Below are 12,846 nucleotides of genomic sequence, written 5' to 3' on the forward strand. Positions count from 1 at the left end.
CAGTTTGCTTAGTATTTTCTGTCCAACAATGGTTTCTTTTTTATTTGTCGATGTCAGCAACCTCTCTGACCGTCTCAAACACTTTGACACCTGATAACCCCACATGATCTCTGAACTGTGGCACAGTTTTTGACACATCTCGCACATGATACTTGTTGCAACCTTAGCATGATATGTAGAAATAATAACTTTAAGTTAAAAGCAATGTACAAACAATACATGGCAGCCTCTTTTCAGCGCCAGCCTGCATATGCATTTTAAAAATTTATATAAACTACTAACGTCCGCTTCTTTTTAAAATATTTTACTGTTTCAAAACGTCATCTTGATTTTAACTGAATTTCATTTCGTTACTTCCTTGGTTAATGCGTGTTTATGCAAATTGTTTATTTATGAGATGACCTGGAATGATAATAGAAGACTTCGTGTCTGTGATGGTTTACCGTGACCTGGTTCGTGTGAATAAGGCGAAGGTACAAGATGTGTCATCGAAAGTTTACCACACTCACGATCACGATTATCATCATCATGGAGGACATCAATCTCGCACCGCTCTACACAAGTTGGATGAAAAACTTGTTTCTATGAGTCACAAGAAATAGAAGAAAAACAGTTAATCGATCGTTGTTAGAAGACAAAATCAAAATATTTCTGTAAATTACAAAACATAAGGCGAGAAATTGCTTTACAACTGTTTAATTACTATATTTTACAATGAAAAACAGTATGTTTAAAGTGGGAAAGGTACGCTGGACAGATAAGCAATTCTTGTAATCACTTTCCATTTAGCTTAGTTAATTATTTATTTTATTGCGTAAACCTTTGCATGTAGCCTGCACGTGTCAAGCAAATGAATAAAAAATGAATAAAAAAAAAACCAAAAAAATACAGGGAAATATATACTCATCAGGTAATACAGTCATTTAAGAGCACATCTATTAGCATAATAATCTATTCATCACAATGTATGCACAATTCTTTATTAATCTCATATCAATATGACAAAAGTATTGCTTTAAAATTGGGCACTAAGGAATGTTAAAAATAAAAAATATGTCCAACAAATGTGTGAATTAACAAAGCTGTCATTTAAAGCAAGAATAAATGAATGCTAATACACCACATGATTTCTTGCTCCACTTAAGCCTAAAATAATTATGATGCGATGAAAGAATATACGATAAATCTCCTACTTTCCTTTGCTCATTGCAAAATTTTCTATCTTTCGAAACTTTTTTATACATCTGCAAACAACTGAACATTTTATGACTAATGTGAATGATTGCCCTACGAAAGTAAACATAAAAACTGTCTTAAGCCCAAGGTAACAATCCGTTACATTGTGGCGTCTATAGATACGGACACCAAATTTTTTCCCTCCTCCAGATATTTGCAGCAGTCTGTTCTCATGCTTTACTTTTGTCTTCTTCAATGTCTGCTCACTGCATTGTTTTATTTTAAGGCAAACCGTTGTTAATAGTCTAGTCTCTCTTACTCATGGTAAACACGTACAGAAGAACATGATCTTCAAGTCTATGTCATTTGTTCCATTCACTTCTACCCCAAACTGTTTCTGGCCAGCGAATCTGTAGTGTTTTATACTTATTATAAACAAAGATATAAAGGAGAAACGAAAGACAAAGGTAAAGAAGAAAGATGGATCAAAACAATACAAGTTATTACATTGTTTTGTGGTCAAATTTATTTAATAAGAGTACACGCATTTCAAACATTGACATTCATACATTCTTCTCTCTCATACTAGTGTGTAGTGTTGTCAGCTATTAAGAATCAAACTAATTTTCACAAATACCAAAGGGCTCTTAGTGTTTAGTGATACCAGTCACTTCAATTCTACGTTGTTTAGAGAAGCCACCATAGATCCTCTGTGACACAAAAGTGCAAGGGCCCGCTTCTAGCTATCTGATCGGCCACACCTTGCAAATGCCGGCTGACAATTTAACGAAACAAGCTCTGGGCTGGAACCCACAGGGGGCGACCCACGGTTGGAAGACCCAGACAGACATGGAGGAGATCGGTCCACAGCGAGGCGGAGACAGCTGACATGACATGGTCCCAACTGGAAAGGGACGCCCAGAACCGGATCCGATGGCAGGGTGTAATTGCGGTCCTACGCTTCACTGAGGGTGAATAGGAATAATAATAATAAGACGTTGCTAGCTAGCTAAGCAGATTTTCAATGGTATAGAACCAAGAAATTAACATTTTAGTAGATCCATTATTCCATTTTGACTTTACTGCTTTCTTATTTAAAAAAAAAAAACACGTGGTATTTCTGCACAAATGCACATGCACATACACACACACATACTCTCGGATACATGTTTTCTTTTAGATTTCACCGTAGGCTAACCAATAGATTGCCAATTGTGTATTTAGTAAGGTAAGTTATCTATTTTGACCATAAGATTTCTTTCTCACCTAAATTCAGCAGCCTCTCTCACTGTCTCAGGCAGACTTTGACCTTTGGTCTCCGGCAGCACCAAGGTCATGACAGCTGTCAGTATACCGGCTGTGCCGAACACAAACTGGGGTAGTGCTGGCCCCCACACACCATGTACTAAAATATTCTGGCGAATAACACAGACCAAATGTCTAACTTCTGTTACAGGATCGGATTTCTTTAAAGCACATATACAAAACACTTATAGACAACCACCAACAACAACACCGTCATATATCGCGACGCCATTTCATAATCATAATCTTGAGTGCAAAGATAATTTACTACCTGCTAACACAAATATTGTTAATGTCAGTTTTGTCAACAGCTGTGTTGCTTTCTTTGTTTAAAAATGCCCTGGTGAGAACACTACTTAAGAAGTCTACGTCAATGTGTTGACAGCTGCCATACATATCCAATTTGTCTTTTCTCTGAGTAATGGAAACTTGTGTCCAGAACAATTTGGAAATTGAGTTTCAAATGTTATTCTTCACAGGAGGATATTTAGGTCGACTTTCTATTTCTGATCATACCTAACTTTAAGCGTTCGTTTCAAGAAAAGTGACTGCACTATGTTCGTTTATACATAAGTATTAGAAAACTACGATATTGTGACTTCCTTTGCTTCTGTAACACTCACAAGATCAGCCACATATGATGAGGCCAAAGAACCTACGTGACCTATCATGGAGCACGAGCCGAGTCCGAAACTGCGGAGCACCGTAGGGAACAGCTCCGGCGTGAAGACGTAAATGAGGATGGACGCAAGCGACCAGCACAGCCGCCCGCAGAACGACAGACCGCGGAAGATCCAATCTGCAGGCAAGACTTTTGCAAATGGCGAATGAAGATAACCTGGAGTTTGGCTTTATTTATCTTTGGAATATGAGGAGCTGTTCAATAATCTTCACCAGGTTTTGTAGTGTCATTTAGTAATGATGATGATGATGATGATTGTAATAATGATATCGTAGAACATTTTTCAACGTTATGGCATGTTTAGTTTATCCTTGATGGCTATAGTAGGAACAATGCCAAGTTGTTTTTATGGTAAAATAAGTAATAAATATAAGTAGAAGTGCATCGTATTCAATATGGAGGTATTGTAATACCAGATATTAAAAGATTTACTGATACAAAACGCTTCCATTTTTAATTACTCAAAAAAGATAAATATTTAAAGAATTACTTTAATTTTTGGTGAAGTAGTATTTTTACTATTTTTCTAACTAATAAACTGTGCTTAATAGTACATTGGCGTGTTACGTGTGTGCATGTAACCTTAAAAGGATAATTTTTTCATTTAAAATCGCTAATTAAGAAATTGAAAAATAAAAGTGCTTGAAGTTGCTTACTATTACTTTAATTAATAAACTGTATTCAGAGGTGCATTTGCATGATAAATGTGTGAATATTACCTTAAGATAAATACAATAAGCTTCCATAGTGCATATTTGTGATGGGAAAAAACAAACTTGACATTAGCGCTTCATAAACGATTAATTTTTGTATTTTGTTCGTTTGGCAGACAAAATGCTACTTGTGATTAAAAAATATTCTTATAAGTTTGAATTTATTTTCTTGTTTGTTTGCTTATGTATATCCTGCTTACTGTTTCCCTCCAGTACAACAGGTAGAAATGTGGCCAGGCAGGCGAGACCCCCCACGCCAGATGTGACCATTAGCAGTGACCGTCTACCCAGTCGGTCAATAAGCCAACCAAAGGGAGCCAGGCTGACCAGGTCCATCAGACACAGTATGGTGTAGTTCAGGAAGACGTTGCCACTCATGTTTGACACGTTCAGCATCAGTCCAACAGAGCACATACTCGAGAACATCCTATGCAGTGAATACAACTTTGTTAAACCAAATCAAGACAGGGTACCACGGTCAAATACAAAAATGGCAGAGTGCAGAGACCGTTAGTCTATGTAACAGTCAAAAAGAAATGCAGATTAAAAATTAAACAGTAGAAATCAAACAAATTTAAAACATAGCTGAACATGGTAATAACAGTGTAAATTCAAAATGAGACAACATTGTCAAATGCAAGACTGGCAAGACTAACCATTCTCAAAATCAAAGAGAGGTGCCCTTGCAACAAACACTTGACACAGGCACAAAATGAAAACAATGATGTTATTGCTTTTATGCTATTATAAGGGGAAAATTTTTTTTTTTTAAATTTTACATAGACACTGCACGTCTTATACACGCAAACAGCTCAAAAACAGTCGTCATACCTAGATGCTGCTCACAAACATTCGTCTTACCAGATTAAATACAGAAGACTGTAGCGCACAAAAAGTCGTGGAATGCGAAACAGTTGAACAGGGCCGACCGTCTTTTTCTTTTCCGCTTCCAAGTGAGAGTTGTTGATCGTCAAAGAAGGAAGGGGCGCTGTGAAACCGTTGACGCGTGCAATGACGTCGATGGTCTGTTGTGCTTCTTTGTGCCGACCTTTGGACATCAGCCATCTAGGGGATTCTGGAATAAAGCTAGAAGTGAAGACAAAGACATTAAGAGAAAATTTCGGACACAGACAACTTGACAGGCATTAGGATATCTGCATGCATACATATAACTAAATTGACATTCCTTCTAAATGCACGTGTTAAAATTAAAGGACAACTCCACAGACAATCACAGCTGTATTGCTCATTTTACTTACAGACACCCGATGACCGCCGGTAAACAGGGAACTGCGAGAGCTGCTTGGAAGTACTGGCCGTTTCTTGTTAGGTAGGCTATTGTCACAGCAACAAGACATCCTAATGTTGCAGTCACTGAAGTGGCGGTCACAATCCATCTGCGCTCCTTTTGTCCTACGAGTTCTAAGCCTTAAAAGGGAAAGAAAAATGACTGGAAGATAGTAAAATTGCTTAAGTTCATAACATAAAATGTACACATTTTTGGGATTGCAGAGAGATAAAACCTAATTAACTGAGGCATTCGTCCGACCACACCCTTCTTCTTCCAACGATCATTACAATACCTATAACTAAAGCGCAGACATAAGCTCCTGTTACTGAGGCACCATTAAGAAATCTTAAGACAATCAGCATGAACAGATTTGATAGCACCGCGAGGCCAATGGCAGATCCAGTCAGAATAAGCATCATCATCATATATACACGACGCCTGCCAAAGCTGGAAAAAAAGTCGAGAACAAAATTAAGCAAATTGACCTTGTTGACTTTCTAGTCTTTAAAGCGATTTTATAAGAAATAAAAGTTTTTGTTTTGTGTGCTTACAAGGGAGATACAACATCTATAAAATCCAATCTGTAGAAGAATAGTACTTCCGCCCAAAGTTTCCTTATCAAAAGACATACAAATCAAAGCTAGATCATCAAATGAAAGGAACTGAAAAATATAAGACATACACACGAGATAAATTTTAAACATCTCTTATGTCTTTCATACTTACTAGTCGCCGAGTAGACTAGTCACTAAGGAACCAATGACTTTTCCCGCTGAAATCGCCATGTTTGAGTGGGACCGATATATTTGATAGTCGCAGACTAGGTTGAACTGAAAATAACTCTTTCAATTTATATTGTCAAGTTCTTGTATTTATATGAGTCTATCTAGAGACCATAAAACAATTTTAAAACAGCAATGATTATACTCCGTGAAAATAAAGAACTCATTTTTAATCAGAATGATGTATTTATGTTTCCTTACTTTACTAGAACGAAACATGAAAAAGTCGCAAAGTTCTGTATCAAGGGCTTAGTGTAAAAAGACGTATTAAAACTTTTATATACATATCACGATAAGGGTCTATAGTTGTAAATAAACAAACACATCTAGAATGGTTAAGTATCATTTAGTGGGGTACTCATGTTGTAGTCCTCGATGCATGCAGTTTACAACAATGTATCTTCATATATATATATAACACTGATACTAATTATTGTTATTATTACTATTATTGCTACAGCTCATTAAAGACTGTGCAAAACAATGTTATCTCTCATAGATTTTTCAAGGACCTTTGTAGTAACGACCTTTTCACTTGCGACATGAGGCTGAGAGCAGACCTGAAAAGTTTGACTAATGCGTCTCCATCAGAAGAAGAGTTCTCGCACAGTCTGTGTCGCTTCGTGTTAAAAGTCTGCGATTCTACATTTTACGCAGATCTAATTGTCTGTCTTGACCTTACTAACCTCCTGTGCTCATCTGTCAACCTTCACAAGTCTACACTCAGCCCTATGTCTCACCTGCGTGACAAAGGTTGAAAAGAACTCCGATCTCTCATACACCCATTCGCTGCACGCTCGCGTGCTCTGGTTGTTCGAAATCGTCTTGTTGTCGTCTGCTTCATTCACCGTACATTTAGAGTGGTCTCCCTTGCTAGTGATAGGAATCGTCTGACTGACGAGTAACGCGTGAAACTCGCTTTGAATATCATAAGTGTCGTTTGTGTATCCTGGGATCTTGCACCTGAAAGAGAAGACGTTTTTTTTTTTTTTTGTTTAAAAAATTTCCAAATACATTTTTGTGATTTTTTTTTAAAGTGAATGGCAGGCAGGCAGAAAGAAACAGAACACAATGATATACGTTTAGAGTATTTTAAATATGCATAGATTTTTTTTTTTAAAGAATACTCTCTGAAGAGTTGTATACTCTCTGAAGAGTTGTTTGGCTATTATACAGAATCAATAATAAGTCAACGACATAGATGCTCCGTGACAGAATCCGAAGGAATGGTGGGTCGGGTCGGGGTACGGGTTTGAGGTAGGTAAGACAAAGGAGTGAAGTGAAAGGTGGACAGATGAAGATACCTGTGTTTTGGAATCTTCATGGTAAAGACAGGCGACGTGTTGTGAGTGAAGACGATAGTGCAGGTCAGACAAAGCAGACACAACAGTCTCTTCTGGTACAGACCGAAGTTGCCGATAACCCGGAGAGCTTCCTCAAAGGTGACTGTCTGCCCCCCCTGTGTACTTGATACCCTCGAGTGATCTCTCTTTCCTGACAATCGTTTTGACACAAAAAAACTTTTCTGGTAATTCCTTACATATGTGTCTATGATGTGTGGAGTTAACAACATTTTGAAGATCAATCGTTTATTTATCAGAATCTAGACAAAAATAGTAGGACTTTTATAATCTATATGAATACCTCAAATTATCTCAGATATTGCCAAAATATTACATCACTATTGACAACATTTCAGTTTTTTTTAGATATTTTCTTATGATTGTCGACATATGTGTACATATGACTTGTTTTATTCTGACTATCGCATTCTTTATAAACAACGTAAGTTCTCCTTCTCTCCTTCTCTTTTCTAAATAACATTCGTCATTCTGAATTTGTCAATATTCAACCATTCATTGTAAACCTGTTTAAAGAACAATATGCCTAAGTTGCTCGTAGTCACGTTACTAGTATTATGCACCAATGCCTTAATTCACATTTATGTCAAATTTAGTCAACTATATTCTTTTAAACCAAACCTTTAAATTCCGCTGTTCGTATTCTTCAGCTTCTATTTTTTTTGTTTTTTGTTTTTTTTGTTCCCTAGTATGTCATTGTTAGCTAGTGGTTTTCGTATCATTAGCTGTATTATTTATTTGATTTATTATCATTATTATGATGATTATTATGATGATTATTATGATGATGATGATGATGATGATGATTATTATGATGATGATGATGATGATTATTATTATTTTATTATTATTATTATTATTATTATTATTATTATTATTATTATTATTATTATTATGCCAGCTTAACTCGTTTTGGTGATGCACAATTTGTGCCCAATCGAATTAAGTTAAAGATAAGGTGGTCGGATGAATGATCTGAAAAGTTTAGGCCAAGTTTTCTCCTCCGACTTTCTTTACTTTTCCTGGTTAGTTCATCGTCTTTGCTGTACGGGAGATGAAATTATTCTTATGAAAGGCCCGATTTGGGTTTAAACTGTTCAATCCGACATCAAGCGCATTAATCGGACAATAATGCGGAATATATGGCTAAGTTTAGCAAATTAATTTGTGACCATGATGAAAAAAAGTGGTATCACATCTTTTTGACTTGACATACACGTACACGGGACACGTACATCACAGGCTAGACGAGCATGAAAGTTGTCAGAGGCAAGCATTACTAGACTGACGCGATTGTCTATAATATCCTTCATTAATCAGCAACAACCATCAACGATCGAAAATGGAGACTCCATACTTACCACTCATCGTGTTGATTAAGTCGCTAGCCACACAGCAGGTTTGCGGAAATCTGAACAGGTATGCGTCCACCAACTCTCTGAAAACGAAGAGGCATTATGTAAACACAAAATAATTTTCTCGATACCAACTGTGAGACAGTGCTCATATACCCCTTTTCCTATAAATGATGCTGGTTCTGAAAATCTGCAAGAGATCCACATCGTTGATACTTATTTTTGTACAAATGAAGTTAAAATATCATTGTAGCTATGATAATTAAAAAAAAACTGTCAAGAGAACTGTCATTAAGTTTGAGGTATTTCATGTAACACTAGCGCTGTCAGTTGTAAACTTCTGCAACACCGACTTTGCACGGAGATGGAGAAGCTGCTGGTTTCAGAGTAATCTTGTTATGATCTGCACAGGTATAAATATCAAAGGATAATACAAAGACAAGAACAAAGACTAGCTCCTTGAAAGATCATGATCGGGTTGCGGCGAAATTAAACCTAATGTGTTTCTGACCGTCAATTTATCTTTGTTTTTTAAAAAAGAATGTAGAGCAAAAAAATATCTAAAATTCTAATTAGCTGGTTGGGTGAAGAACTGGATGGGTTACACAGGGTTACGACTGAATACAAAGTGCAATGTAGCTGGTGATAGTAAGGTAACAGGCACTTTAAAACTGCGGTAATTGCTGTTCTCCATACACAGCTAAAACCTCCATCCTCTCTGCATCTCTTCCTTTCATCCTCATCTCCTCCTCCTCCTCATCCTCATCCTCATCGTCGTCGTCGTCGCATGACTCTTAGGTCTTTGAGATTTCCGAATGTACGCTTTTTCCTTTTGAGTTTTTCACTTTAATAGTTAAATCTTTTCTAAAGCTTTACATCCTTTGTCGTACATATTTTTATATTCATTAAAGTATCAGTACAGTTGATATGTCCTGTTTTAGATTGTTAATGTTTGTAAACACAAAAAAAAGGAAATGGACGGAAGAAAGGAAAGAAAAAAATGCTATAAAAATAAAGGAAGAAGAAAAAGTGCGAAAGAAAAAGGATCGAACGAACGAAAGAAGCAAAAGTAAGACACAACAAGTGAAAAAAAGAAAGATGGACAGAAAGAAAGCATGCTGATAATGATCCGCTTTGTTAGGGGCTACATTCAATGTGGTTACGTGCCCTTCACGCTTTAAGACAAATCAGTAGCACTGATGGCGCATGTTGTATGTCAATGAAAGAACGCGTGTCACTGAGTGAATATTTTCACAACGAATTAAATTTACTGAAAAAATAAACAGAAGACAAATAATAAGCGGCTAATATAACAATGAAAGAAGCACATAAGTGCCTGGCTTTAATTAAAACGAAAATTCCATTCCTATAAATAACAGAGAAATTGAATATCGACTGTCCTTTTTTCCGGACTTGTTCCTTTGTTATAGTTCCCCTCCCCTGATTATCTGCTGAGTGGACAAAAAAAGTAGGGCAATTAGCAGCTCGAGCGGGCCTTGACCCAATGCCCTGTCTCTCCAGCGTCACATTAACTGAACATAATGTGAAAGATGTGACAATGTGGAAAAGAACTGGCAGTCACAGATTCAAATTGTATGTTGGTTTTTGACCCTTAAGGCTAAGAAGCCCTCCCTGGCCTGCTGTAGATTAAAATATAAATTCCCTCGCATAACATGGTGAATGGGGCATTGTTTTTTGTTTTGTCTGCAATCTGTTTTGGTTTAATCATCATCGACTCGTTGATTTACATCTTTCTTTAGTTCCTCTGTGTGCTAGATTATCTGTGGATTTGTCGGTTTCCTTACGGAGTGGACAGCTGCCATCGACGTTTTTGTTGACTAACGGTCTCCACATCCTGGCACTTCCTTCCCGGTCTGTGATTGTTACCATTCATTTCTACATTTGTCATGCATCCAGATAGTGCTTTGTAAATTACACTTGTTTACACGATGTAATTAATGGCTCAGTTCTGCTTCAACTTCTTTACTTGGATGCCTTGATGAGACGATTGAACAACAAACGATTATAGTTAGATTATATTTAGATCTAGTCTGACGTCGTTGATTGGGGTGATCTCCCTTTTGCTAAGTGGTTGAAGATGATTTTTCCCTACATTGTCTTCTTCACACCGATCTCCATCTAGCTTGATCTTACTGCATTCGTCTTAAGAAAATATGGCTACCGCAGTTTTGTGTGCTGCTATGCCACGTCACCGACCCATGTTCGTGTTTTGTTTCTTCATTGGATTGTTATTTGATCTTCCTGTGAATGTGAAGTGCACTGAGCTGTTAGCGAATCACGCGATACAAGGGGACTCTTATTTCTGTAAAGTTCTTTGAGTCCTGGAGAAAGGCGCTATATAGATATGCTTCTTCTTATTGCTATGCCTCTGATTATTCTGTAATTATAAACAAACAATACGTCAGACACATATATAGTAAACGTAACAAGTATCAAAGCTGTCAAAAGCAAACATTGTTATTTTTATTACTAGACAGGGCCAGTGACTATAGAATCCTTCCTCCAACTTCACACTGTGATATCACGGCTTACCTACTTACACTCATCGCGTCAAGTAAGCCTGATGTGCTATGACCACATATTTATCTCTAGCGGATAGTCTTATTTCAAAAACAAAATTGATGTGGTGCTTCTCTGCAAAAATAGTTAGACGAACAGAACCATCACTTGTTGGGTACGTCGGCATATTAACATGTTAACAAATGGATAGAGATGTGCAGGTGATGGAAAAGTAGTATGCAGTTTTAAATAATGTATGCCCTGCTGAATATACAGCAATTTCTGTTCCCTAACTTCGTTCTCTTCTCCATCCCTTCCCAGCTTCTCGTCATCATAATTATCAAATCCATTGTCACCATAGTCATTATTGTTGTCGTGGTCGTCGTCACCATCCTCATAATTAAATTCGTGGAAAGCACCGGCAATATTGTAGTGTAGAGCAAAGACTTATGTGCCTATACTGGCTGTGAGCTGAAGGCCATGGCATGACCCTCTGTACTTTGGTCTGTACTCCGTTTCTCTCTCTCTCGATTTTGTGCAGTTAGCAGTCCTAAGCGATGCTTTGAGTAAGAACTACCTATTCTCGGTAAACCACAGGTTGGTTTAATGTTCTTAATTATTACATTAAGAGGAAAATATGAGGACTTTGAATGTCTTGGGTTTTTAGCCCATTTCTTAAAAATCCAAACTCACTGCATTATTGTACTCCCGTGTAAAGCATCTTCTGTTTGCCAACATCTTCAATATTTTTCAAGTTTATCGAAACGTCGCTTAAAAAATTATTTCTATCAAGTTTTCTCCAGGTCTTCTGATTACCCGTCTTACCCAATAAGGTCATCGTAGACCCTAGCTAGCTTCAACGCGACTGTCGACAGAAGTGTTTGTTCGCTGCAAGACCAGTCTCCTTCCTGTCTTGTCTGGGAATCGCCACTCGTTTGCACACTCTCTAAATGGGTTAGACCACAAGAGGTCCCTTCCGGAAGGCATACCGGCCATGCCCTGCTGCCTCTATCTGACTGACCTCTTCTTTCCTAGCGGTAGTTGCATGTCAGAGAAGTTCAAGGGTTCAACATTCATCGGAAAGCGTCGGGGATGGTAATTGGAGCTGAGAACAAGGCTGCGACAGTGCGGATGAATAATAGGTCCATACAGCAGTAAGTGGCCCAAACTAAGAGGTTGAGCATCAACCTGTTTCCTGCTGTCGGGAGAGTTCATCAAACAGAGGCAGCCCTGTCGTGGACTTCTGCGACTGTGTTAAGAACTGAACTGACGACTTGGAACTGCACTCTTCGCGCAAACAGGCGAAGTCAATCACGTGACAGCACTTGCCGGCACCGGGGATGGGGGCAGAGGCCGCTGCGCGAGCATGCGCAGTCACAAAGTCACAATATCTAGGGAAATATGTAGAAACGTTTACTCCGTCCCCCCCCCCCACCTAGACTGTCCCTCCTCTCCTTCCCATCTCCAGTTACAGACAGGCGCACGCATACATACAAACGCATGTACGTCCACACATACACACACAAGCGCACGCGCACACACGCACGTATGAGTGCCTACAGTGTGCCGTGTGTGTGATCCAGAGGTCAAGAGGCTCTGTTTACGCAATGTTTACCACAGGCCACAGAACCTCGCCTTCCACGTCCCCCAACTCCCACCCT

The 12,846-nt window shown here is 38.1% G+C and overlaps 1 protein-coding gene across 1 annotated transcript; it reads right to left on the reverse strand.

The window, feature by feature from the left end:
- Positions 1-680: 680 nt before the first annotated feature.
- Positions 681-7,405, reverse strand: LOC112566427 (organic cation transporter protein-like). Its single transcript, XM_025242609.1, has 10 exons — positions 7,254-7,405; positions 6,690-6,912; positions 5,894-5,997; positions 5,460-5,614; positions 5,136-5,304; positions 4,738-4,962; positions 4,077-4,303; positions 3,105-3,280; positions 2,443-2,591; positions 681-2,141 (listed from the first exon to the last, which is right to left on the reverse strand). Exons 1-10 carry the CDS (start codon positions 7,271-7,273, stop codon positions 2,132-2,134), a joined length of 1,458 nt encoding a protein of 485 aa, XP_025098394.1. The 5' UTR covers positions 7,274-7,405; the 3' UTR covers positions 681-2,131.
- Positions 7,406-12,846: the final 5,441 nt, after the last annotated feature.

Source organism: Pomacea canaliculata, linkage group LG6 (assembly GCF_003073045.1).
Source record: "Pomacea canaliculata isolate SZHN2017 linkage group LG6, ASM307304v1, whole genome shotgun sequence".
NCBI lineage: Eukaryota > Metazoa > Mollusca > Gastropoda > Architaenioglossa > Ampullariidae > Pomacea > Pomacea canaliculata.

Excerpts from the sequence above, each read along its gene's own strand:
- LOC112566427 (XM_025242609.1), bottom strand. The coding sequence starts at position 7,273 with ATGAAGATTCCAAAACACAG. Across the intron at positions 6,913-7,253 it reads ATGAAGATTCCAAAACACAG|GTGCAAGATCCCAGGATACA; the intron begins GTATCTTCATCT and ends CTTCTCTTTCAG. Across the intron at positions 3,281-4,076 it reads TGTTGTACTGGAGGGAAACA|ATTGGATCTTCCGCGGTCTG; the intron begins GTAAGCAGGATA and ends TCTTGCCTGCAG.